This window comes from Siphateles boraxobius, unplaced genomic scaffold, assembly GCF_051911475.1.
Source record: "Siphateles boraxobius isolate OS27281-9 unplaced genomic scaffold, OSU_SipBor_1 66, whole genome shotgun sequence".
Classification (NCBI taxonomy): domain Eukaryota; kingdom Metazoa; phylum Chordata; class Actinopteri; order Cypriniformes; family Leuciscidae; genus Siphateles; species Siphateles boraxobius.
Window position 1 is genome coordinate 23,102,480 of NW_027509193.1, and position 27,816 is coordinate 23,130,295.

A 27,816-nucleotide genomic window follows, 5' to 3' on the forward strand; every position below is an offset into this window, starting at 1 on the left:
GAAATCTACATACGCTAAGAAAGAACTAACCTTAAAGTTGTTTTTACATACCCATTTATTTGAAACACAAATAATAATGTATCTGCAAGTCTTTCAAGAAGAAAGGAAATTGGAATAATCTCCTTGCTTGATTTCACACACATGTGATATGGACTTCTAGAGCTGTGCAATAGCTAAAAGAACAGACCACTCTGGTCCTCACACACTGGTGTTTAAAATGCACACTATTTAAAATGGCTTTTAATATAATAAAGGATATAATTGTTCAAATCATTTTACACATTTTCCTGCTCAGAATAAACAACTACTGAATACAGATTTAGCTCACATTCTACTGCATATTGAATAGAAAAAAAAATAGTTTATACTGCCAAAACAGCATACAGTATTAAGGCATTTGTTCAATAGCGTTCATGGGTTTCCTGAGGAACTGTAGCTGAGTGTGCGTCTGCCCCACCGGTCCTCAGGCACTCTGAATCCCTCTCTGCTCACAGGCTCCACCACCAGCTCTATGAGACCCGGAGCAGCAGGAACCTCCAGCTCCACCACACGGTACAGGGTGGAGTAAGACCTGCCAATCAGAGTCAGGGGTCCAGGGGGAATCCGAGGGTCAGGTCCACGGAGACGTCTCCAGTGTATCCGGAAATGGCGGACCTGCTGAGTGGGATATTGCCAGCGTAAGGTGGTGTTCAAAAGTACCTTCAGTGTGTGTCCGGGTCCCTTCAAAGCACCCGTATGCCACACCACATCGTTCACGCAGATGCCTTGAACAGACCGCAGGGGCGCATGAAGAGTCTCTGCATCCAAAAGCTGTGCACAAAAATGCAAACAGACAATTTAGCCACTGCCAACATTATTCGTACACTTGCGCTACTGTTCAGACGTTTGGGGTCAGTAAGATTGAAAGAAAATAATACTCTTATTCAGAGAGACTGCATTAATCAAAAGTGACAGTTAAGACTTTTATAATGTTACAAATGATTTCTGAAGGATCATGTGACATTAAAAATCTGGAGTAATGGCTGCTGAACATTCAGCTTTGCCATCACAGGAATAAATTATATTTCAAAATATATTCAAATATAAACGTTTTTTAATTTGTAATAATATTTGACAATATTGCTTTTACTGTATTTCTGATTAAATAAATGCAGCTTTGGTAAGCATAAGAGATTTATTTCATAAAAATAAAAACATTTAAAATATCTTACAGAGATTTTGAATGGTAGTGTACAATATGTTTAATCAAGATGTCAATCTTTAGGGCAACCCAGAAGGCAAATATGAAACTTGTGCTTTTAAAGCGATTTCTAAATTCACATTTTATGTATTAATGCGTGTAAATTATTTTGTAGAAAAAACTTTTTACATTTTCTGATATCAGTTGATACTGTATTTTTAACTGTGCTGCTCATTTCCCCATATTTTTACATTTAGATTTACATTTGCTCATTGACTTATAACGTTCACTTACTGTAAAAGTCAATCTTTAAAAACACTAACAATTTATTAACACTGTTAAAAGTTTATTTTTTATACTTTAAAATTTAGTGAAATTCACTTCAAATTCAGTATTTAATACTGATTTTAGCTCAAAGCATTTTGTTTTTAAACTAATTGGATATATAGACTATATTTTAAAATAATTGGCTTATGGGTATCGGCCTGAATTTATTGTGAACCACAGACCTTATTTCACTCATAAAATGAAAACTGCTTTTATAACAACCCATGATGCGTAACATGTTCTGTGCGTGTTTTGTCCATGTGTATCTCACCATAATCTCTCCAATCCTGCAGTTAAAGGAGACGTCTTCATCTCCTTCTTCTCGGGAAACACGAATACACACTTCTCGCAATGAGCACCCGATCATTTTCAACAGGAAACATCTATGCATGAAACCACATTGAGTTTTATTAGAAAAAGAGTTTCAGATGTTTGTTATGACCAAAACTTTTTTGACTTTAAAGCAAGGGTCAGCAACCTATGGCAGGCCAGTAAATAATCACCGGATAATCACAATGATGGTGATGCGCAAATACAACATTCACAAATACATTACATACTGTGAGGTTAATTAGGGTTACACTGGAAATCTGTTATTCAAAGTATAATTTAAACAAAGTTTCAGGATTTTGAGAAATCTAAAAAAAAGTTGAAAAGAAAAATTGCTTCAGAAATATTAAAGATTATGCATTATTTGTATGTATTTATTTGATTATATGTACATATAATTGGGGGTTAGCCACTTCATGACTAAAAGGTTGCCGACCCCTGCTTTAAATGGTTGACTCTCACTTGGTAATCCAGCCATCTGAAGTCCACTGACCACAATTCTGAACAAACTGCTCCACCAACTGATTATCCTCTGCTAACGCTTCTGGAAAGACACTGCTAGCTGAACACACACCCAATAAAGCAGATTAATATTAAACATTCTTATCATGACAGCTTACAGAAACTCTTAGAGATCTGAAGGCGGCAGCCTAAAAGATCACTAACATGCTATGTCCTCCGTCCCATTGAAAGTGCACAGGGGGGCATCTATTGTTTTAAGCTCCAATGACACCTTCACTCCCACAGGTGGCTTGTAGACAAAAGAGACAAACGTCCTGGCGGCCAAGGGAACATGGAGAGAAAATATCCTACAAAGGGGCAAAAAGAAGGTGTTTGATTCAAGTTTTTTGTACTCCAGAAAAAACAAAACCTCCAGTACCTTGCACAGACTTCAGGAAGTCCTGATGGAATCATGCCCTCCACCATCAGAGAGTTGCCTCCAATCCAAGCGTCCTTTGAGCAGCCACGGCTTCTCAGCCAGCCTCCATTCTCCATGTTCTCAGAGAGGTACAAAGGCTGGATCTCCTGAGCATGCAGATTGAACCAGCTTCTCTCCATCTCCACCTACATCATACATCAAATAGTCCAAAATGACTATGGACGTATCAATATTTCAAAAATGTCCTATACTATTTTGTCTAAATAAAAAAAAAATAAAGTAATAAAAATGCTACAAGTGAATTTAGGCATCACATGATAAAGTACAGTATATTAATTTTGAGATTTACTAAAGAATACATTTAACAGGGCTATTCAATTTTTAGTATTTTAAAGCCTGGTTTCACAGACCGGGCTTAGATTATATGGTTAGTTCACCCAAAAATGAAAATTCTGTCAGTATTTGCTCACCCTCATGTTGTTCCAACCCAGTAAGACCTTCGTTCATCTTCGGAACACGAATTAAGATATTTTTGATGAAATCTGAGAGCTGGATCACTCCTCCATAGGCTGCTAGGTAATTGCATCTGCCGGCCCAGAAAAGTTAGTAAAAATACTAATACAACTTTTGAATAAAGTCGTTATTTTTGGGGGGGGTTTGCAAACAAAAAGTATTCTCGTCGCTTGATGAACTTAAGGTTGAGCCACTGTAGTCACTTTATTATACTATTTTAACGATATTTTTACTAACTTTTCAGGGCCAGCAGATGCAATTACCTAGCAGCCTATGAAGGAGTGAGACAGCTCTCAGATTTCATCAAAAATATCTTAATTTGTGTTCCGAAGATGAACAAAGAAATTGCTGAGAAGTAATTAATTACTGAGAATTTTTATTTTTGGGTGAACTAACCCTTTAAGCCAGGATTAGACCTTAGTTCAATTTGGACATTTACGTAGCTTTTATAAATGTGCCTTAGAAAACAATCTTGAGAAAAAACAATGGCACTGACATATTTTCAGATGTCAGATCAAGTTGCTTTCAGCTAAAACAGCTCAAACATGCATTTTAGTCTGGGACTATGCTTAAGCATTGTCTGTGAAACCAGGGGGAAAAGATTAACTTTAAGTGATGGTTAGATGATGGTAAAGGCAATCTAAATGTAAAAAAATAGACATGAACAAGTACATTTCCAATATCTACTGACACCAATAAAGTTTAAAAATCTATAGCCGATACGCTACCTATTATTGTGAGTGTAGCATTCAAGTTTTATGAAGTTTCATCACAGTAAGCCATGACTAGGACTACTTGCTTTTGAGGGACAAGGCAGCAAATGCGTCAACAGACATTTTATTTTATTGGGCTCTTACGTTATGTGGTTATCTGAGAACATTTGTGTACTTCATCATCAAAACTTTGCTTTGACACCAGGAAAAATGCCAACAATGTATCACATAGGTGTAGAAGAGAATCTTAGTGTGATTGTGTGTAGTGTACCTGTCCTCTCCAATACAGGCTCTTTCCAAAGCCCTGACAAAATGAGGAGACGAAAGGAAGACTGGACGAGGGCCGGTGGATATAAAGGAACTCAGACAGCAAGCTCCAAAACCTTAGAAGAGTGGTCAGATAATACACATCAGTGAAGCTTGTGTGCGTGTGCGTGTGTGTGTGTGTGTGTGTGTGTGTGTGTGTGTGTGTGTGTGTGTACACTAATATTCCATCGCAGAACAGCAAGCGCACTGTGATTAGTTCAAGAAATTAGCATACTTGTCCTGGTTTTGCCGGAAATCTGCCTTTTCGTGGAATTCGTAGACCCAACCAGGAGCAAAGATGGCTGTTGAAAGCTCATACTTGCGAATCAGCTCCAGAGCCTAATGAAAAACAAAACAAGAAGATTGCTTATTTATTCTCTGTGTACCTTTAGCTAAAAACACTGAGAAATTATGGATGTACACTACTGTTCAAAAGTTTGGAGTCAGTAAGAGAAAAATTTTCAACAATAATATTAAGCAGCACAACTGTTTTCAACATTGACAATAACAACAAATGTTTCTTAAGCAGCAATCATATTGGACTGATTTCTGAAGGATCATGTGACACTGAAAACTGGAGTAATGATGCTGAAAATTCAGCTTTACCATCACATGAATAAATTACATTTACAAAAATTACATAAAATACATGTTTTTTTAAAACATACTACAATAGAAAACTGCTATTTTACAATTGTAATAATATATCACAATATTCCTGTTTTTACTGTATTTTTGCATTGGTGAGCATATGAGACAAAAAATCTTTATATACATATATATTTATATAAACTTCACTAACTTTATTCGTCTCAAATTTCCCTCCTATCACCTTCCCTCTTGCGAACACATCAATGCCAACATAAATGTCAGCAAAGCGGCCTTGAGCGGCAGAGTAGGATTTCATCCTCTCTAGACTCTCCTCTGTCCAGTTGTAGTTAGTGAATATTCCATCACAGGCATCAAAAAACATTCTGATAGGATGACAAAAGGAAGCTGATGGCATAAGTTGTACAAAATCAACCGCATAAATCTCACAGAACTGAATCACCCCCTGCAGAAGCCCTCAAGACCATCACTTGCCTGTTGTCATCATTGAGTTCGTTCTGCCAATCGAGTGTGCCGTTCTTCAGTACGCTGTCATACCAGATCACCACACTGCCAGGAACGCGCTCATGCATCTGATCTGTGAGATAGCGCAGAAAGTGACCAGTGTTCTTCACTGCAGTCTCCTGAGTCAGTCAAATTTGAGGTTAAGTATTAGACATTATGTCAACATTGTGACCGTATAATCCTCCAATCAGATATGCCTTGTTTACTCACACTCAGCACATTTTCTATGTTAATGAGCCAGCCATCGAAGCCGTAGCAGTGGGAAATCTGAACCAACTTATCAGCAGCTGCACGGTAACTGTCCTCATCTGCAAGGAAGGCCTCACATATCTTGGCTCCATCTGTCCACTCAGTGATGAATGTGCCTTAGAGGGGAATTTCAATACATCCATTCTGATTTACATTTGTCTATAAAGGTGCTGTGGTTAATGACATTTATGTCATCATTTACTCACTCACATGTCATTGCAAACTAATAGATTTTCTTCCTTGGAGCACAAAATCAGACATTTTGTAGAATGTCCAGGCAGCTCTTGTCCCATGCCATTACACTGCTATCAACCTGCTACATTAAAAGTATAATCAGAGCATCTATATGACTTGTGTGCTATATCATGAATATAATAGCTTTTTGATATATTATCTAAAATAATTGTAATCATAAAGCACCTTTCCCAAGGCAATGTCATATGGCTTTAAAAGACTTTGAAAATAATGCACAGGTCATATGGACTATGTTTATGGTGCTGTTTTGTCCTTTTAGGGTGCTTGACAGCCACAGGTCACCATCTGCTGTCTATTGTATGGAAAAAAGCAGCTTGGACATTCTGCTAAATTTCTCCTTTTGCGCTACACGGAAAAAATAATAAACATATGGTTTAGAACAGCATCAGGTTAAAAGAATAGTTCACTTCAAAATGAAAATTCTGTCAACATTTACCCACCCTCAAGTTGTTTCCGGTAACCAGACAGTTGATGTACCCCATTGACTTCCATTTAATGGAAAAAAAAACTATGGAAGTCAATGGGGTACATCAACTGTTTGGTTACCGAAATTCTTCAAAATATCTTCCAATGTGTTCAGTAGAAGTAAGAAAATCATATAGGGTTTGAACTTGAGGGTCAGTAAATGTTGACAAAATTTTCTTTTTTGGGTGAAGAGTCAGAAAACATTACAATCAGCTCGCACTTTAAAGTCACTCTTTTAAAGTATATTATTCCTGTACTACTTTTTAAAAGTATGCTAAAGTGTAATTATTTCTCACAAGGATATTCTTTTTACAGCAAGGGCTAATATGTTTGATGGGCCGTTTACACAACACCGTTTTTCGGAAAAATTTGTATTCGTTTTGGCTGTTCATTTACACGACAGTGGCATTTTGCGGGCCTGAAAACGAAAGCTTTTGCAAACGGGTTACAAAGTACAAGTTTTTGAAAACAATACCGCTATCGTCTCTGTCTAAACAACAAAAACGCCAATTTGTGAAATCAGTGGAATCATGCGCATGCGTATTACGTGTTCAGACGGATCCGCGGATCCGTGCAAACGGGGATTGATTTTTTTTAAACAAAAAGGAAAAACGTTTCCGTTTTTAGTACATCGTTGTCGTGTAAATGTACCCTAAAGGCCTGTTCACACCAACAATGTTAACTATATAGATAACTATAACGATAACTATATTACGGACGATATGGTTCGGTTTATTCTAAGCGTGCTTATCTGTCGCTCTAAATGCTCGAGCTCATTATAGCAGGATTGATTCTGATTGTGTGTCAAAGTTTTCAATCGTTCATCAGCTGGATAAAATCGTTCTGAAAGTGATTCCGACGATATCGTTTCTCTGTGCCGTTATCGTTATAGCTGGTGTTGTGGACTCTGCTATTCTTTAATATATCTTAAAACTATAGAACTATATCGTAAACAGGCCTTAAGACTGTGATTTTGGCCCATAAACTGAACCCACCAAGAGACTCACCAATAGAGAGTACTCCATGTTTATGTGCTGCATTCGTCCAAACAGCAGGAGGAATGGTTGTCATCTGATGACTGAAGTAGTTGAAGATGTCAATATACTCCCAGTGATAGAATGCATATGGCATCTCCACCTCTGCGCCTTGAATGAACCTCAGTAGAAAGAACAGGACCATGAAGACTGGCTAAAAATGGCTTCATGAAAGCGACATAAAATCAGGCTAAAATCAAACTCTGAGTTGTACCTGTCATCCAGGTAGCCACCCATCATGTCATGGGACACCAATGTACGCCTAGGGCAGCTGTCCAGTGAAGGAAACCTACTTGCCAGGGGCACAGTGGCCACATTAAATGGACTTGCTTCCTTCCTTGTCCATGATAACAGCTCATCAAGAGACTTCAGACTGCAGCTGATGGGCTCAGTTGTGTCAGGATCATAGTGGATTGCTGTTAGACCACAGAAAATGAAGGAAAATGAAGGACCTGTAAGATCAATAATATTCTTGAGATAGAACACAGCATATAATATGTATTAAATACCAGGCAACGTGGATGGCTCGTAATTTACGACTTCATGAACACTTTGATCGCCTGGTTGCTCGAGGCAAGACTCAGAGCTGAATAAACAACCAAAGAGAAGAACATGTTATAACTTTAAGGGATGTTATAACTATGTATAGCTATAACTACTTATAAGGGAAATAAAATGTTGCTTCGATTCGCATGGTCTTCAGATATAATGCAGAAAATGGATCAATCATAACTAGGCTAAATTAACTTACCTGATGTCTTCCGTTTTAGGCGTCTTACTGCTTGTAGTTTCGTTTCCGTCACTTTTTCGTTTCCGGGGTGTCATTTTATCTTTGTCTTTTGTAGAAACACTTTCCATATACAAAAACGTAAACAGTTAGTTAACAGATAAAGGTGATTTGAAGCAATAATACACCTCTCAGTTAGAGAGCAGAAAGAACAGCCTTCTTCCGCTTGAGTTCTGATTGGCTGAATAAGGGCAGTACGTGTAGATGTAGATCCCGCGTAAAAGAGGTTGCTTTAAATCTCCACTAGAGGGCAGTAGACTAGACGTATAAATGACTGGTGTATGAACTGTTTATCAACACATTTTTCTCGTGTTTATTTTAAGCACTCATAAAAAGCTATACATTCCTTTTTAAAAAGTATTGCGAATTTTTACAGCCATCTTACATACACTGCACATAAAAAAGATAAACAAAACAGCCAATGAAGTGATCATTTGAGACTCGAAAGTACATGTGACAATAAACAAGATGAGAATTAACTGTGATTCATGGAAACATTTAAGAATAAATAACCAATTACCAAAATATTATTTAACCGTGTTATGCCGTAAGGCTTCACTGTGTGAGGCCTCTAAAATATAAAGTATTCATCTGTAAGAATCTGAATTAGAGATGAGCGAAAATATATTAATTCATGAATAATTCACACTTTTTGTCCTTTTTTGTCTTCATCCAGAATAGTACAATACCTCTCATGCCCATTCTCTTTTTGTAGAATAATCATCCAGAACATTTGTTGGCAACACAATGATTCTCTTCTGGGGTTTTTTCTCTTTCAGTAGTCAGGTGCTTTTAAAAGGATAGATGAATGCCATGGAAATCTGGAAGCTTCATTTTTATTAACATAGACTGAAATGTGGCCTTTAATGTAGTAAACATTAGTCCGTCCGTCCCGTCCCCCAACCCCCCCCCCCCCCCCCCCCCCCCCCCCCCAGCTCTGGTTTTGGTATACAAAAAGTTCATAAGTCCACGTCAAGACCAATATCACCAATTTTTAGCAACACATCAAATGCTTGTGCACTCACATTAAATATTCATCCATCTATTTACTTGTGGCAAGTTAGATACCCATGTTTCATTCTTTCCACTTTTCTGCAAACATTCAAACAGAGAAACTGTCAACATGTAGCCAAGGTTAGCTGGAAGTTGACTCGAATGTGTATTGTCATCACTATCATTTCTTGTCATTCTTTTCATTTTTTCCCTTTGCTTTATTATATACTTCCATAATAGCTCATTGTGGTTCAGAAAAAAATTGATATATCATTTAGACATTTCAATTCGAATTCTGATGAAATAAGCAAAATATGCATTGAACATCATTACTGTAGACGTGTTGGACCGAATGTATTGATGGCCCACATTAGCTCTGTTTGGCACTCAGAGAGAGCAATGGGCTTTGTGTTTTTTGTTACACCACAGCATGGATCAATCCTCTGATGCCCACCAGGGTGATTTTAGAGGCCAATCCCGTTCCCGCCAGAAAGGCTCAGAACAAACTGCAATGTTCTGGCAATGAAAAATTACAAAACTGGCTACAGAGACTATGAATGCTCCTTACTGGCATTATGAAAGAACAATACCTAAATGTTTCATTGAGCTAAGTCTGAATTTTCAAACAAAAAGCAATGCCTTTAGTTCAGCTGTTAGCTAACGTACTATACACAAATTTAACTTCTTCAGTTATTTGAGATGGATGTGCATGTTTAAATTCAGCATGAAATGGAAGTTGCGATAGTCTTTTATTTCTTTATTTTGACATTACGGTGGCCCAGTAGTGCACAAAACAACGAAATTTAAAAAGCAAACATAAATTCACAACACAACGGAAAATAAGCCACACACCGAAATAAAGCCGCAACACAACGGAAATGCTCCCGACCACTAGAGGGCTCTCGGAGCGCGATAAAGTTAGTTTTCCTTGTCATTGTTCTAAAGAGTAGGCAGTCTTAATATTAAATCATCTATATGATGTCTATGGTGTGAACGTACAGTCCCTCCCCTTCCGGTGGACCACAATGGGACCTTATTTCGGAAAAAATATTGTACGGTAGTCAATGGCGAGAGACAACAAATATTTGGATCCCGTTTGAATTGTGCCTTGAATTACACATATGATGTTTGTCAATTTAAAAGATACATTTTAAAGTCAAGAAAGTCGCAGTTTGATGTACAACTGTTGAGGTATAAGACTGTGAAAATACGTAATTACAAAGACTACAAACTCAAAAGGGGCGCATGTGACGTCTTACCTTTTCTCTCAATGAATGAAGCTAACTTTACTGAAGCTAACGTCTGTCATGTTTTCTATAGTCTAACGTTATAATTGTAACGTTACGCCGTCATGCCTGTGTGTTTGGTACCAGACTGCACACACACGAGCTTAGTGACGTACATAGTGCAAGATGAGAGATGTAATTCATTGAGTGATTTTCACAAAAAACTAAATGTTACTCCTCTGTTTTAGGACAAACTGTGACTTTCTTGACTTTCATAATTATCTTTTAAATTGACAAACATCATATGTGTAATTCAGCCAGGGCACAGTTCAGATGGAATCATGGAATAAAAAGATAAGTTGTCTCTCGCCATTGACTACCATGCAATTTTTTTCCGAAATAAGGTCCCATGAGCCGGAAGCAGAGGGGAGGGACTTTGGCTCTCTCTGGTTGTGTTGTGGCTTATTTCCGTTGTGTTGTGAATTTATGTTTGCTTTTTAAATTTCGTTGCGTTGTGCACTACTGGGCCACCGTATATACAGGTCCTTCTCAAAAAATTAGCATATTGTGATAAAGTTCATTAATTTCCATAATGTAATGATAAAAATTAAACTTTCATATATTTTAGATTCATTGCACACCAACTGAAATATTTCAGGTCTTTTATTGTTTTAATACTGATGATTTTGGCATACAGCTCATGAAAACCCAAAATTCCTATCTCAAAAAATTAGCATATTTCATCCGACCAATAAAATAAGTGTTTTTAATACAAAAAAAGTCAACCTTCAAATAATTATGTTCAGTTATGCCCTCAATACTTGGTCGGGAATCCTTTTGCAGAAATGACTGCTTCAATGCGGCGTGGCATGGAGGCAATCAGCCTGTGGCACTGCTGAGGTGTTATGGAGGCCCAAGATGCTTCGATAGCGGCCTTAAGCTCATCCAGAGTGTTGGGTCTTGCGTCTCTCAACTTTCTCTTCACAATATCCCACAGATTCTCTATAGGGTTCAGGTCAGGAGAGTTGGCAGGCCAATTGAGCACAGTAATACCATGGTCAGTAAACCATTTACCAGTGATTTTGGCACTGTGAGCAGGTGCCAGGTCATGCTGAAAAATGAAATCTTCATCTCCATAAAGCTTTTCAGCAGATGGAAGCATGAAGTGCTCCAAAATCTCCTGATAGCTAGCTGCATTGACCCTGCCCTTGATAAAACAAAGTGGACCAACACCAGCAGCTGACATGGCACCCCAGACCATCACTGACTGTAGGTACTTGACACTGGACTTCAGGCATTTTGGCATTTCCTTCTCCCCAGTCTTCCTCCAGACTCTGGCACCTTGATTTCCGAATGACATGCAAAACTGAGCAACAGTCCAGTGCTGCTTCTCTGTAGTCTGTAGCCCAGGTCAGGTGCTTCTGCCGCTGTTTCTGGTTCAAAAGTGGCTTGACCTGGGGAATGCGGCACCTGTAGCCCATTTCCTGCACACGCCTGTGCACGGTGGCTCTGGATGTTTCTACTCCAGACTCAGTCCACTGCTTCCGCAGGTCCCCCAAGGTCTGGAATCGGACCTTCTCCACAATCTTCCTCAGGGTCCGGTCACCTCTTCTCGTTGTGCAGCGTTTTTTGCCACACTTTTTCCTTCCCACAGACTTCCCACTGAGGTGCCTTGATAAAGCACTCTGGGAACAGCCTATTTGTTCAGGAATTTCTTTCTGTGTCTTACCCTCTTGCTTGAGGGTGTCAATGATGGCCTTCTGGACAGCAGACAGGTCGGCAGTCTTACCCATGATTGCGATTTTGAGTAATGAAACAGGCTGGGAGTTTTTAAAAGCCTCAGGAATCTTTTGCAGGTGTTTAGAGTTAATTAGTTGATTCAGATTTTCACAACTTGAAAATGTGCAAACTGAATAAAAATAAATATGGTGTTTTATACCATATGTTGCATACCTGTTGCATACCTGTTTTAGTTACAGGTATGCAAAATATTTTCAAAATACATTTCATAAAAAGGTAAACCCTAAACCAACTTTTTTTAGTTAATGATCTGTAAGACTGGGGCTTAATTATTGCTGTTCATTGATTCAAGTAATATTTTGGATATTTGGGTATAAAGTGTTATAATTCTACAATATGTGGTGCAAAAACGTCTGAGTGCTGCCCTCTTCAGGTTGAACGGTGGCTACTGCAGTTGAATTTTCCTATTGGAAGTTGTGGTGCCCACTTTTCCAGCATTTTTCAAATATTGCCAGTGGTTGGAGTCAGGCTCTGACCTGGGGCCTGTTCTTCGTACGTCGCTAACTCAGTTAGCTGGATTTGATTGTTGATTTGGCATGATCTTGGATTGTTTGGTTCTTCGACGCTCATCCTGGACTTGCTGTCATAGCAACAGGTGCGCCAGCTTGAACCTGCTCGCGAGCAGGCTTATTTCATGTTAACAGGATTAGATCGCGTCTTTTTAAGCGGAGCTGATACGGGAAGTCTTTTAGCGCAGCGCGATAGTGTACTTTTTGAGAGATATCATTTTTCTCATGACTCGTGAGGATGTCGTTTACATCATAAATTTGTTGGACTCGTCGGAGTCGGGCTTTAATAACAGTGCAGGCAAGTTACTATTGCGATTCTTATCCAGTTTAGTATTGTATCAAATTTTAAAAAGGCAGTTGACTGACTAAAATCTCTTTGATGGTGTGTGACTAGTTCCATATCACAAATATGGCCAGGATCTGTGCATGACTCGAGAATTTTCAGAGATTTATACACATTATTTGAACATGGTAAGGATACATATAAATATCAAGCTCACTGTATTACATACATGCTTATCCTCACGGGCGTAATTTCCTATGGGGACAGGGGGGACATGTCCCCCCCACTTTTCAAAATCCCGTTTGTGTCCCCCCCAGTTTCAAATTCATTTATGATTTTTTTAACCGCACGCCGTCATCGCCACGGAGGATCAGGAGATAGACTGTGCCGATGCGCGCGTCCGCGGCCAGGAACGTCACGTCCACACTCTAAAAATAGCTCTCTGGAAGTTCTAATGAGCAGCATCGCGCTGTCTGTGAATGACCTGACGCGCACACACGCACAGAATCCAGTTCTCTTTCGAAACGAAAGATTGAATAACTCACACATTTATGCCAAAATGTCCGTTATGTGAATTGTATCCTCACAAGAACAGTCTTGAGTTAAATAAAATCTTAAAAGAAAGTTAAGAGTAATTGAGAAAATTAAATGCGTAAGATCCTGTCATCAGCGACAGATCTTAAAGGGACAGCGGCCAATTCTCTCTGTCAGTAAAGTTAATCAAAGAACAAAGAGGAACAGAGCAAATTACTCAGTGATCTTGTCTAAAGAACGTTTTTACCTTTAATAAGGATTAATCTATATTTAATTTATAATTTATGCAGTACAGACTATTTGATAACCTTATTCAATTTCTGTATATTTCGTACCTGTTAGACAGGAAGGGCACAGGTAAATATGACATTTATTATGGGTTTTTGTGAGGATTGTTTAATGTTCACTTAAATTAAAAGTTGTTAAATTTTTTAAGCCTAATAAATGTTTAAAGGGGGGGGGGGCTTGGCAATCAATAAAAAAGTAAGACATCTTTTAGTTATTCATAGTTTAGTAGCCTACTTTTATTTTTGGCAGAATTTATCATCATAATCGACTTAATTATTTCCTGGATTTGGTATCACCATAGTCCCTAAATTTATGTAAATGCAGGAAATAGGATACAAATCGGAAAAATAATTCCCCATTTTGTGTCCCCCCCACTTCTCAAACCAAAGTTACACCCTTGCTTATCCTACAGAACTGAATTTTTCCATTAAACAGGTGATTACAGGATCCTGCTTGGAGACAGGTGTTTTATGACCCCATTCCCTGACCCAAACCGCAGACCAGTTACAATGCAGCTCTAGCCAGGACAAGGGCACACAATGAAGTGAACTTTAGCCAACTAAAGTGTCTGAAAAGTCCATTGCACCAAAGATTGCACCATCAGAAAAAATATAAAACATTTCATTAAATGTTTAATAAAAGACAAGACAAATATGCTTAGTTCTTTGATTTTTATTTTAATTGTTCTTTGTAAAGAAAAGCCAGTGTTCAAGTCATCTTGGTCCTCCAACAGACGTTCTACTGACTATAAGTAACTTTGCAACTAGATGTCAACTTATTCTATCCCTAACCCTACCAGTCTACTAATACTCTACTAACACTCTAGTGAGAGTTAGTAGAGATGTAGGTGCAACGTTACTTATAGTTAACTGAATGTGTTTAAGGGACCATCCAAATAAAGTGAAACCAAATAGGCATTACAAAGTGTTGTAGCTACTTTCTTCCCTTTTGATGTAACATTAGAAAAAGTCCACTTACTGCACATGCTTCAGCCACTTGCTTGGGAACACATAAAAGTGTTGGTGTATTGTTTAATACTGCACAAAAGAGGAAAACACAATTTCATTACAATGAAGTACACTGGGGGGAAATGTGATCAATAACTCATGGCAAATTTTTTTTATACATTAACTATATAGTTTCACAGTCACACATGTAGACTTTCACAAGTCAAAGCAATTCATTGCTACTCAAGGTTTAAAAGCTGATATGACTGGACAGCCATTTGGATTATAGGCCTACCTAATTTAATGCAGCAACAAATTATTTTACAGTGTAGGATCATTTAAAGTTCATTTACCAGCAGTGAAGGTGTTCTGCTCCTGGCCTCTGGCTGTGAGTCTGAGGAAGAGCTGAACCCAGGGATGCCCTCCACAAGGTTCACACTCAACCCAAGGGTCAGCTCTTCTGCCTGGGTATAATGTGGGGGTGCAGGACCACCACCTGTTTGTTTTTCTTTTCTTTTTTTTCTGAGCCTTTTTCTTGGTTGCTTTTATAAACATTTATTAACAGTGCCTTTTTAAAAGAGAATACTTCACTTTTAGGCTACTAGTTCCCATGTTCTAGTAGTGGGTGGTGACTCTGACATTACAATGAACAAAGTTATTAATTATTTAGAAATTATTAAAATATCAAAATATATACTTTAATAAGTGATAAAAAAACATTTAACTACAAACTTAATTTGTCTGCTACGTTTTGCCAGCCCTCTCTCTTGGCTTTTGCACACTTTGAGGTGTTCCCTGGCGTTTTAATTAAGTTTTCAAATTCTGCATATCCTTCAAGCAATAACTCTTGCTCTTCTGTGGAGAAAAAAACTGAGCGCACTCTTTGGCCACGGTGAGCAGCCAATAGCAGCGTTGCTGATCAATGTTTCTACTATCGATACATATCCCCTTTTAACCCAGCGCATGAATGCGCAATTATCTCAGATAACTCAATCCAGCTATACTAATCATAACCAGCAGGAGTCTTCGAAGAACCTAATTAGCCGGATAATGATGAGCACGATGATATTATCTTGGATGTCTCGTTTGATCTCGGATGTTTTAAGCAACGTACGAAGAACGGGCCCCAGGTGTTTAGTTACCCTTTAACAATGTTATTAATTTGGCATTTTTTTGTTTACATATGTTAAAATATGCTTTGAATTGAGCAGCAGAATATATATAACACTAAAATAATTGAATCAGCTAAATTATTTGAGCAGCTCGTTACCATTTTTCTTAATGTGACACATACATCACATCAAAATTCCACCTACTGTTTTAAGGTTAACAGCCCGATGTGACATATGTCACCACAACATTTTCAAAACTTGTTTTACATCAATTTGTACAAGACATGTTTTAAAATCAGGTTAAGTGTAATCTAGGATATGTTATTAAAACATTAGAATTGTTGCATGGGTTGAAACATACCTTTAATAACAAAAAAAGTGTTTTAAAAAATTGCTGACACTGCAACATGTGCAACCCAGACAGGCCACCATTTTGGAAATGTTACCATGGCAACAAAAATGCACACATTGTCACATGACTGATCCTGGTTGTTCCTTAAATGTCCCTTAGGGACTTCCTGGGTTGAAAGTGAGGTATAATGCTTTAAAAAAGACCTTTCCAGATAATCACCAGTGTTTTTGTGACACTCACGTCACAGTGGGTTCTTATGGGTTAAACTGCTCTTCAAACAAGGAAAAAATGAAGGACGGGACTTGAGTTTGTCTATAAAGACATGATTGGATGGTTGTGGTTTGCTACTGCTGTGATGTCATGTGAGTGACAGGTTGTCCCACCCTCGCGCCAGTAAACACGTAATCAGAGAAAAGATATCGCTGCAAGAAGGTTATGGAAAGAAAAAATGAAAAAGTATAATGAAAAACAAGGGCACATGAATTAAAACAATTAGTATGGGCACGGATAAATCATTTATAATAAATAGGCTAATTCATTAAAAATATTCATAAAAATACATAAAAATAATGGCCCTATTCCATAAAAATAAGAATTGTCTATTTTGATTTAAAGCTACAGAAACTTAGTAGGCTATGCACTTTTCAGATATATTTTTTGATATAACAAAGTGAACATTTTACATTTAAATTTCCAGTTTACACTACTATTTCCTGTTCTGCAACACTGCAACTTTAATATTTTACAACTTACGGAACCTTAGATATGGCCAGGTTATTTTACACAGTTGCACAAGACGCAGAAAGAAATGCTTACATCACAGGCAAGATTAGGTGAACATGACATCAGCAGACTTTAGGACCCAGTTCACTGAACACCGCCTAGTCGCGTTTCTCTTTCTTATTTACCTCTGTATGTCGTACGTTCTGCTAGAAGCGTGTTCCAGTGACCAGAACTGAAATCTGAAGGTGGAAGAGAATCATTTGTTTAGTAAGTAAGTACCATTTACACTTAGTTTATATCAAGGAAAAATATTATGGTAATTAAAGGATTTGGATAAACATGTCTTAGTTCTATTAATTAGCCTCTCCAGATAAAGATATATATTGGGACAGATCTTGTAGGACCGTTGAAATGTTAATTTTATGTAGGCTAAAGAAGCGGAGCTGGTGTGCTATGAAATGTAAACCTGCATATGTAGGCTATATTGATTATTTAAAAAATCGACATTGCACATAAAGACTCACTTCATAATAAGGCTATTGTGTAGATATAGGCTAGATATCATGCATGATACATAATGTACTGGGTATTTATGAACTTAAATATCCTTGCATGTCATTTTAAATGTGGACTGCGCATGAGCCTGTCCCGCATCCATGCAGCATCCCTTGATATATTCCCCAAATAGCCTACAAACGTAACAGGTGACTCGGAAATACGTAGCTAAGAATACGGAACACTCTTACGTTGTGAAAAGGCATCCAATGTTTAAAACAGAGAATAGTGTTATACTAACTGATTTGGATAAAAGATTAAGTTATTAGAGGCTTGTTTTACAGAAATGCGTCGGACCGCGTAAAAGTGCCGCTATTGCGCATCTGACATTGTCGGTGATGAGGAAGGGCATTTAAGGTTCCATTTTAACCAGGTGAGTTCAGACGTAGACTGGCAGTTCATTAGAGCCGATTTTAGGAATATTCTGAACGATCAGCAGATGTGCTGGCTTGTGCGTTTCCTCAAATGTAGCCTACCATTTCCTTGCAAAATGGTCCTACCATTTCCTTGCAAAATGGTGCTACCATGGCAAACCTAGCTTTCATTACCAATTAGGCTACTTAGGGTATTATTACTGTTCAACAATAAAGCTGTGGCAATATAGTGTTAGTCGTCACTGTAACAAATAAATACATAAATAAAATGATATACAAAGAAGCTCAGAGATTTATCACTCATCAAAATAATAAAAACGAGATAACCTAATAAATGATAGTCTACTTTTTTTCAATCATTTTATGCAGGCCATAATAAAAATGTTATAAAAAGTCATAATAACATTTTTCTCTAATTCATTTTTCAGTACCAGCAGCTCCTGGCCATATATTTGGGTAGGGCAGATTCTGACTCTTAGTTATGATAAACATTTAGTAAGCTTTATATTCTAATCAATAGCTTAACACATCAGACACACCTTTGGCAGAATTCTAATGTCCTTGCGTTATTCAGCCTGGCGCTCCAATGATGATTGACAGACGCATGTCATATTACGGCCAATTCACACCGCACCATAGCATCGCAAAGACAAACGCCAACAAACAAGTTGGCAGTTGGATTTAGAATTATAAAAAATAAACTGTTCACACTGCCCCAACAGACACTGATTGAAATATTTTTGTATTATGCTTCAACAACACAAACGAACAAGGTAGGGCATATAACATATCAAATCTCTAAATATAACCGCAATTGTTCACACTGATGGTCAGTCAACTCAAACCCTAACCAATGCCAACCGTGTTAAGACAATGATTCGACAAAACACACCAAACGTGTTCATTGGTGTTTGTCTGTGCGGTGAGAATCGACCTTTAGAATTGCCTTAATATATTTATTGCGTTCGAATGTTGAAAGTTAGGAATTCCAGAGGAAAACAAGTCATGTCTAACAAACATAACACAAACACAACAGAGCTACAGTATATAAAAGCTATTCACACGAGCACGTTTAAACTAAAGGGTTATTCTTTCATTAGTTTGATACCCTACTTTACGTAAGGTCACGTAAAGTAAGCGTGACTGCCAGAAATCTGCCCCAGTGGCTTTCTATGCGCGCACGCTGCAGTTCCATTTTCACCACATTTACATTGGAAATATGATGTGGCGCTGTAGCTGGAGGGCTCCGAGACCGGCTGCCCCGCTTAGTATCATAAAAAACATGTCTGTACACAGTAGCCTACACGTACGTCTGCAAGATGTCTGTTAAATGTCACTTCATTTGGAAAGCATCTGCTGTTTACTGTCATCTGATAGACATCTTTAAGATCAGTTTTACATACATTCTAAATCATAAGCATCTTAAAGACATTTTCTAAACGTCCATTTGACATCTGACAGGAAACGTCCTATAGACGTATTGCAGATGAGCAAACACGTCTTAAAAATACGTCTTCCAGTTGTAAACACGCACATCAAATAGACTTCTCCGATGTGCATGTGCTATCATGGTGTGCTATACATTTTAATATATCCTGCTCACTTTATGACTTAAAGTTGACTAGAAAATACGAAAAATAATTGTTGCAGAATGCTGAACACATTTATAATTTTTTATTAATTCAGTGCATATAGAGGTCTATGTGTGGATGAATATTTTGTTGGTCCCTGACATCCGCGGCTGTTTTTCAGTATGTAGGTGGAATCTCAGAAGAAAGAATAAAGCCATTAAGATGTTTGCATTGTGAAATTATTTTTATTACATCAAATTCTGTTTTTGGTGTGAAAATATTACCTGTGCATTTCATGAACAGCTGTGAGACAGGTACAAAACATTTTATTACTGCAATGTTTCCCTTATGTTGAATATTTCTGTTAATCTGAATTATTTTTTTATAAAGTATAATGAAGTATAATCAATTGGATTTATGTTAACAATATTATAGTCATCTATTTGACAGTAAGAGAATGGAATGTGCTCCAATATGCTGAGCTGAGCCTCTCGTTTTGACATTGGAGAAAATATGGGATGAGCTGAGACTTCTTGTTCCACTTAATAGGTCGGGGCCTAAACAGACTGGAGTCATAGCCAAAAATGGTAAAAAGTTGATAAACAATAGTGGCATGTTTGAAATGTATTGGCCACGCCTTAAGGGAGAGCATATGGAAAACTGTATATAAGAGTGTGCAAAGACAGACTATACTTGCTCTGCAGACTTTATATCTCTGATGTCTTCTGGCATCAAAACCCAAGACTTCGAGAGTGATTCTTCACAGAGGCAGCAGAAGACACGACACAACTCCTCTGCTTTGTCATTTGACTGAATGGGATTTCTGGTATAGGGTCCTCAAGGCATTATTATTGACTTGCAAACTACAACTTATTTCCCTAAGAACTTGTGTGGTTGTCTGATCTTTCCACAGAGCAGTAGAGCATCATGGGTGGAGTTGCACTGGATGACGGAGGAAGTAGAGTGAAGGCCCCTGATGGTGGCTGGGGTTGGGCTGTGCTTTTTGGTTGCTTCATCATCACAGGTTTCTCCTACGCCTTTCCAAAGGCCGTCAGTGTTTTCTTCAAGGAGCTGATTAGAGAGTTTGGTGTGGGCTACAGTGACACAGCCTGGATCTCCTCCATCCTATTGGCTATGCTTTATGGCACTGGTATGTTCTTCACCACCAATCAAACAAAGTCTTGAAGGTATTGACCCAAAAATGAAAATCCTGTCATTATTTACTCACCTTCATGTAATTTCAAACCTGTATGACTTTCTTCATGGAAACAGAAAGTCTGAACTGTTTGTGTCCATGTAAAGAAAGGCAAATGCGTATAAAACAAGACTGGATCCCATTGACTTTCACTGTATGGACAAAAAAAACATTTCTTCAAAATATCTTTATTATCAGCATCTTTATTTTTGGGTGAACTATCCCATTAATGTCTTGTAAATTATTTCAAACCAGATTCAGACAGTTCAGATGTACATAATTACTCTCCGCAGGGCCTTTATGCAGCATTTTAGTGAATCGATTTGGGTGTCGTCCAGTGATGTTGTTGGGCGGCCTCTTTGCATCATTGGGAATGATCTTGGCATCATTTGCCACGAGCATCATCCACATTTACTTGTGTATAGGAGTCATTACAGGTACTTCATTTACTCCTTTACTGAGTGACTGATGTCTATCCAGTGACATGTAAACATGTCTATCTTCTGATTCCAGGTCTTGGACTGGCTCTGAACTTTCAGCCATCCCTCATTATGCTGAATCGATATTTCAGTGAGAAGCGTCCGTTGGCTAACGGCCTGGCAGCGGCTGGGAGTCCGGTGGCTCTGTGTTGTCTGTCCCCTCTGGGGCAGGTCCTTCAGTATGAATATGGCTGGAGAGGGGGCTTCCTCATCTTGGGAGGGATACTGCTGAACTGCTGTGCTTGTGGGGCTTTAATGAGACCTTTGCTCCCACCAAAGATGTCAGAGATCCCTGGAATTGAAAACACACCGGATGATGGCGACAAGAAACCAAAACCCAAACCCAAGATGCTGGATTTCAGTGTTTTCAGAGACAGGGGCTTTGTCATTTACACCGTCGCTGCCTCCATTATGGTGCTTGGTTTGTTTGTGCCTCCAGTGTTTGTGGTGAGCTATGCCAAAGAGCTGGGAAACGAGGACACGAAATCCGCCCTCCTGCTTACCATTCTGGGTTTCGTTGACATTTTTGCACGACCCACGTGTGGCATCATCGCAGGACTCTCGTGGGTTCGTCCTCGCTGCGTCTACCTATTCAGTTTTGCTATCTTATTCAATGGCATCACAGATCTAGTGGGCTCCTTGTCTAAAGACTACTCCTCTCTGGTGGTATTCTGCATCTTTTTCGGCATCTCTTATGGCATGGTTGGTGCTTTGCAGTTTGAGGTCCTCATGGCTGTTGTGGGTACAGAGAAGTTCTCAAGCGCCATTGGTTTAGTTCTCCTGTTTGAAGCCATTGCTGTGCTGGTTGGACCTCCATCTGCTGGTAAGTGTTGAAATTTCATAACTAATTCATAACTAAAATTTCAACTAAAAATGGCTGCTACTGTAGACTAGCTTCCTCTTAAGGTCCTTTCACACTGGACGCGTAACGAAAAAACGAAACGAAAAAGCGAATAGTTCGCGTGCGAATAGTTCGCTTCAAAACCATTCACATCAGCCGCGACGCGAATTTGCGACGTTTAGAGCTTAAACATTCCAAAACTTTCGCGCCGACAGCTGAGAAAAAAAGAAAAAAGCTTATAAAACTGAATAACCGAACAGGCTACAGGCTACCTTCTGAAAGAAGTAGAAGCCTTAAGGAAGCTTCCACCTCTTCCTCTGTTTTCCAGCCTGTCCACTTTTAGTTTCCTTTTCCTCTCTCCTTTTTCTCACATAGGTGTCCCTGAGGTTTTTCCGCGTCTTCAACTAAACAGTACGTTTTGTAATGTCAATACACATTACATGTAAACACGAAGTAACAAGTTAAAATCATTCGACTAGAAAAAACTGTAGATATCACACAGTATAGTATACTAAAAGCAGCCCTTAATAATCTCACTACATTTTGTTACATTTTCAAAGTAAACACGGTCTCTGTCTCAATCTTTGACGATAATAGTGTTAGCTTTCTATCCCAAATATAGTTTAGCCTGCTAGGCCTACACAGCACAGGACTATAACAACGACTAAAACTATCACACAACATACTCCCAGTCGTGATAACCGAGTTGGTTGGCAATATTACGCCACACATCTTTCAGTTCGTTGTCCTATAGTTTTTATTCATTTTGTCAAACAAAACGGGGTTTGTTGACACAAACGCAATCTCTTTTTTTTTTTTTTTTTTTTTTTTTAATTTTTTTATTGAAGGTAGTAACATTGGGTACAAACGTGTTAAACCATCAATATACAAAGAAACATTTATACAGACATACCAAACCGGAGACAAAAAAAACAAAAAAAAAAACCTTCCATACTAAATAAAAGAGGAAAAATAAGAAAATTAAGAGGAATTGGGAAATAGGTCATAATATTGACACAAAAGTTTTCCATTCTTCTTGTTCTTTACAAGCTTGTGTGATTTAAGAAGCATATTAAATTCCAAAATATAATGTTTAAAACATAAGGAAGACTTATTAAATTTCTGCTTGTGTATAAAGAACTTGGCATATAAGATTATAAAGTTTAATACAAACTCCAGGGTGCCATCTTGTGGGAAACAAATGTAACAGATAATATCTTTCAGGGTGAATGAGTGAGTTATATTTTGAGATTGGAGAAAGTGAGTACCCAAATCTTCCCAAAATCTTTTGGTAACTGGACAATTAAAAAATAAATGAGGAATTGTTTCAGTGTCCTGTTTACAAAAGCTACAGCATGTGTCAATGTCTAGAAACTTGGCAACAAAACAATTAGTGGGGTAAATGTTATGTAAAAGTCTAAAGTGGACCTCTTTGGCTTTATTAGAGATACAGTATTTGTGAGGAATCAACCATGTTTTTTTCCAATTTATTTCACTTATTAAGGAATTCCAATAAAACATCCCCCTTGGAGCAATGGAGTTACTCTTTTGCAAATGTCGGCGAATATGCTTATTATTACATTTTTTATCAGACAGTTCTACACCATCCAACATAAGTGAAAGCTGTCTGATATCTTTGTTTCCATAGCTCAGATGATTTTTAATTAATTGTCTGATTCCGGAAGGGATGGCATCAGTGATAGATTTAAACTCTTTAAAAGGTATTGGAAAATCATGAGCTACCATAAACTGTTCATAAGAGAGCATGTTGCCAGAGTCATCAAATAAGCAGAGTACATGGTTAATTCCTCTATCGAACCACTTAGGGAAGAATACTGATTTATTCCTAATAAGAATGTCGCTGTTGTTCCAAAGGAGAGATTTGTGTGGTGAGAAGTTGTGATTGAAGGATAATTTCCAGGCCAAGAGGGACTGTTGGTGGAAGTTGGACAATTTGATAGGTAATTTATTTGGTAGAAAATTACACTTTAGAAGAAATGAGAGCCCACCCAGTTTATTAAAAATAAAGTTTGGAATAAAGAAAAAAATTGAATCAGGATTTCGAATGCACCTTTTTAACCAATTAATTTTGAATGAGTTGACCACATCTATAAAATCCAAAATCTCTAGACCTCCCTTTTCTTTAGGGTTAGAGAGAACGTTCTTTTTAAGCCTATGAGACCTTTTCTTCCAAATGAAATCTAAAAAAGTCTTGTTGACTTGATTAGCAATTGAGTCCTTTACAAAAAGAGACAAGGAAGGGTAAACAAAGCGAGAAAGGCCTTCTGCCTTGGAAAGTAATACTCTACCTAAAACGGACAAGTCTCTTTGTAGCCAGCAATTGAATATTAATTTGGTTTTCTGTATCCTATTCGAAAAATTTAAGTCCTGTCTAACTATAATATTTATACATACATGTATACCTAAATATTTTACATTCTGTTTAACTGGAATGTTATCAATAGCAGAGTCACTACAGCAATGAAGTGGCAACAGCTCACACTTGGATCGATTAAGCCTTAAACCAGACGCAGAAGAGAATTTCTCCACCAGTTCAAAGACAATGCTCAACTGGTCCTTGTTTTTCAAAAAAATGGTGGTGTCGTCCGCCAGCTGTGAGATCTTTATTTCTTTTCCAAAAATCTTTATACCTCCAAAATGTACTTCCTTTACGAAGTGTATAGCTAGTAGTTCGGTTACTAAAATAAATAAAAAGGGAGAAATGTTGCACCCCTGCCTGACCCCCCTATCAATTTGAAATCGTGGAGAAGTATTTTGATTAAATATAACTGTTTATATCTTTATAGAACATGCTGACAATCAGAAGATCCGTCATTGTTGCTGTGACGTCAGATTTGTTTCCTATATGTGATTGGCTGAAGCCTTTTCTGTCGCCGCAAAAGTAAAAAAAAATCGACATCGAAGCGAAAAAAATAAAAGTTGTTTTTTCGCCGCAGCAGATTCGCGTTCGGTGTGGAAGCACTCATTACACAAACAGCTGATCAAAAAATAAAACCATCGCTCGAATTATTCGAGCGTCAAAATCGCGTCCAGTGTGAAAGGACCTTTAAGCTGAAGCAGGGTAAGAAATATAGAATTTGTTACTTTATATGTGAATTTAGTTTTCGAAATAAGTTGATCAGCTAAATACAGGAAAGAGCATTATATGGCTGTGGTACAAAAATGCATAATACACAATACACATGTTCTGCTACAAGTGTTATTTACGTAAATTATATATTTACTGTATTTCTGATCATATATGTTTTACATAAATTATTTATATAACATAATTTCAAATTTTTTATGTGGACAAAGTTTTGTGCACTAAATCAGCCTTAACAAAAGCAGACTGACAACTCAGCAACTAGTCAGTTATGTTATGCATGTCATGTTTTGCACATCCCTAATCATTAAACCTTGATACACTGTAATGTATTGAGAGTCTTTGAATGCCGTTGAAACCTTGTTCTCACTTTGTCAAGGGCGCCTTTTGGACTTCACTAAGAATTACATGTATGTCTTCCTGCTGGCTGGGATTGAGGTTGTGTTGTCAGCTTCAGTGTTGGCCATATGCAACTTCCTGTTTATAAAAAAGAAGCCCGAGGCACCAGAGGCTGCAGTGGAGGCTGGAGAGACAGTGAAGGCAAAGAATCACTCCTGTACGCCACCCATAGAGGAGCCACACAAGACCAGTGGAAACTCAGAAAAGCCAAAGAATTCGGGTGATCTGAGACCTGAGAGTGTAGTGAAGGATTCAACAGAAGTGGAAACGTTCCTTAAAGTTAAAGATGGGCAGAAGATGAACGTCACCTGTAGTCCAGAACCTGACCTCTAAAGGACATCAAGACTTTGACTTTTTCTGCTTCCGAAAAGGCTGTGAAGAAACAAACAAGAGGAGATTGAGAGTTGCAGTGTTAATGTGTGCCACTGTGTAGTCTGATGTGATATCCTAATGTGTGTGCTGTTTACTGGCAGATGAATATTTAATCAATAATAGAGGCCTACACTCCACTCATGGTGTTCAAAATATCGCATTTGCACTGCCACACTGAGATCTGGACAAGCCACTCTCTGTACGTCTGTAGCTCAAAACCACAGACATTTCTTTGACTTACACCGTTAACTAGGTTAAAGGTGCTGTAAACGATTTTCTAATGGAATGGTTTGGAGACAATTATTTGATCTACTGAAATGACTACTGAGATATCACACCGATCTCTGTGACAGACATAAATAGTAAAAGAAAAATTGGCTCCGCTCAGACGCTTTTTTTAGCCAATCGGAATACATTTGAAAGTCCATATATGACCAACCGGACACTGAGAGTGTGATAGATTAACTTGGAAGAGCAGCTTTCATGAGTTTGGAGGGGTGTAAAATGTTCGCAATTTTGGCTTACACAGCTGAAAGTTCTACAAGAACAAAAAGCGAAGGGAACAAAAAAGGACCAGTCAAGCTTTTAATTGCCCCTTTTAAATTTAAGCAATACTTGAATATTGCTTGGTCACCATGGTTACAACAAAACTGCAGGGTTTGAGAAAGAGGCATGTTGCAAGAGGTAGGGACACAAAAAAAAAAATTGAAGGCAGATTAGAAAAATGATGATGTGCACGGATAAACCATTTATAATAAATACTGCAATATTCCATAAAAAAATAAATGTTTTGTTTTGATTTCATGGTGACTTAAATATCATTACAGCGCCTTTGACTAAGAAAACATCACAACATCACAAAACTCAAGTAGACTGCTATCACAGGAACAGAAAGTATGATCATACTCTGATATTAGGAGAGACATCAGATATCTGAAGTTTCCACTTCTCACACAAAATGCACCTTCTGTTTACGCGCTTTTGTAATAGTATGTCCCTATCTCTAAACGATTATACTTTGGGACCTCATGCAATATGTGAACTGCTTTGTTTTTGTGCGTTGTGAGCAGTGCGGTCCACTGGCTTAAGTAAACGTCTGAAAATGCCATGATTTCCTGTATAAAGATCAGTACTGTTATATTCCTTTAGAATTATTAGAACATTCCTGATAGAAAGCTACTGTAATCCTGCTGAATTGGCACCTGCCACACTTCACTTTTTATTCTTTTGTATGTCTCAATGTCAAAGGACAGTAACAGGTCCGCTGAAAAGCTTATGTTAGTTCAATACAATTATAATAGTATTAGTTTGTACTGTGAATTCTTTATCTGACACTACTTTTAACCCGTCACTGCTGAGCTGAGATTGTCAGCGTAGTGAAGTAGAGAGCAGGTATCTCTGCATTTATGACTTCATTTGAAGAGTCCTTTAGCAATATTTGCATTTACCAGTTTTTTTCTCCTACTCTGAATGTCTAACAAACCTGAGCTGTTCAATAGTTTAATCTCGACAAATTATTTATTTTTAATATTCACAAAAATGAATGAAAACCTAAATCAAAAGTACTCGAACTCGAATTGATATTGTGGTGAAATAGTTTCTTTTATTTTTTAGAAAATTATGACAGAAGTGCATGCAGTGTGTCACATTGTTTTGTTGTAATAGAAATGAGGTTTGACAACACTGCCTAGTGGAGTTCTAATTTTATACCAGCATCAGATCCACTAGTTAAACTATGTATCTTCAGTGCAGCTATGAGAAATTTAGACTCAGTAACCCCAGAATCTGTCAAACTGCCTTTCCACTGTGCCTATCTATCTGCGTCAGGCTGGGAAATATATTGTATACATATTTTCATTAGTTTATATTTAAGAATGACTTCATTATTTAATAATTACCTCTCCTCTGTCTGCTGAAAACATAAACCAGATCTGCTCAATAAATGTTGAATACACGTCTCAGTTGTTTTTTCAAATATTTCTTCACGGACAAAACGAGCCATTTG

The 27,816-nt window shown here is 37.9% G+C and overlaps 3 protein-coding genes across 8 annotated transcripts in view; 2 read left to right on the forward strand and 1 right to left on the reverse strand.

Moving 5' to 3' along the window:
• LOC143722032 (actin-related protein 2/3 complex subunit 1A) overlaps positions 1-27,816 on the forward strand; it is a 147,311-nt gene that overhangs the window by 11,982 nt on the left and 107,513 nt on the right. The gene's annotated exons all lie outside the window — the stretch shown is intronic.
• Positions 38-17,134, reverse strand: engase (endo-beta-N-acetylglucosaminidase). Of its 3 annotated transcripts, none has more exons than XM_077213051.1 (15): positions 17,013-17,134; positions 8,117-8,215; positions 7,875-7,951; positions 7,580-7,781; positions 7,339-7,487; positions 5,573-5,727; positions 5,333-5,481; positions 5,052-5,223; positions 4,485-4,588; positions 4,215-4,326; positions 2,718-2,902; positions 2,504-2,646; positions 2,300-2,399; positions 1,779-1,890; positions 38-810 (listed from the first exon to the last, which is right to left on the reverse strand). In XM_077213051.1, the coding sequence occupies exons 2-15, from the start codon at positions 8,188-8,190 to the stop codon at positions 412-414; spliced, it is 2,133 nt and encodes a 710-aa protein (XP_077069166.1). In that variant the 5' UTR covers positions 8,191-8,215; positions 17,013-17,134; the 3' UTR covers positions 38-411. The 3 variants fall into 3 exon arrangements, with proteins under 3 accessions (XP_077069166.1, XP_077069165.1, XP_077069168.1); XM_077213050.1 differs by lacking the exon at positions 17,013-17,134 and adding an exon at positions 8,842-8,938; XM_077213053.1 differs by lacking the exon at positions 17,013-17,134 and having other exon boundaries at positions 7,339-7,476; positions 8,117-8,335.
• slc16a3a (solute carrier family 16 member 3a) lies at positions 17,032-27,769 on the forward strand. 4 transcript variants are annotated; one of them, XM_077213067.1, is made up of 6 exons: positions 17,056-17,186; positions 20,124-20,245; positions 20,333-20,569; positions 20,908-21,051; positions 21,128-21,916; positions 25,420-27,769. In XM_077213067.1, the coding sequence occupies exons 3-6, from the start codon at positions 20,347-20,349 to the stop codon at positions 25,770-25,772; spliced, it is 1,509 nt and encodes a 502-aa protein (XP_077069182.1). In that variant the 5' UTR covers positions 17,056-17,186; positions 20,124-20,245; positions 20,333-20,346; the 3' UTR covers positions 25,773-27,769. The 4 variants fall into 4 exon arrangements, with proteins under 4 accessions (XP_077069184.1, XP_077069183.1, XP_077069182.1 ...); XM_077213069.1 differs by lacking the exon at positions 20,124-20,245 and having other exon boundaries at positions 17,032-17,190; XM_077213068.1 differs by lacking the exon at positions 20,124-20,245 and having other exon boundaries at positions 17,032-17,186.

Coding starts and splice junctions, on each gene's coding strand:
- slc16a3a (XM_077213069.1), top strand. CDS start 20,347: ATGGGTGGAGTTGCACTGGATGACGGAGGAAGTAGAGTGAAGGCCCCT. Junction 20,570..20,907: donor GGCTATGCTTTATGGCACTG/GTATGTTCTTCA, acceptor TACTCTCCGCAG/GGCCTTTATGCAGCATTTTA. Junction 21,917..25,419: donor GGTTGGACCTCCATCTGCTG/GTAAGTGTTGAA, acceptor CACTTTGTCAAG/GGCGCCTTTTGGACTTCACT.
- engase (XM_077213050.1), bottom strand. CDS start 8,885: ATGTTCTGGATGATTATTCTACAAAAAGAGAATGGGCATGAGAG. Junction 2,647..2,717: donor CTTCCTGAAGTCTGTGCAAG/GTACTGGAGGTT, acceptor GCCCCTTTGTAG/GATATTTTCTCTCCATGTTC. Junction 2,400..2,503: donor TGGGACGGAGGACATAGCAT/GTTAGTGATCTT, acceptor GTGTGTGTTCAG/CTAGCAGTGTCTTTCCAGAA.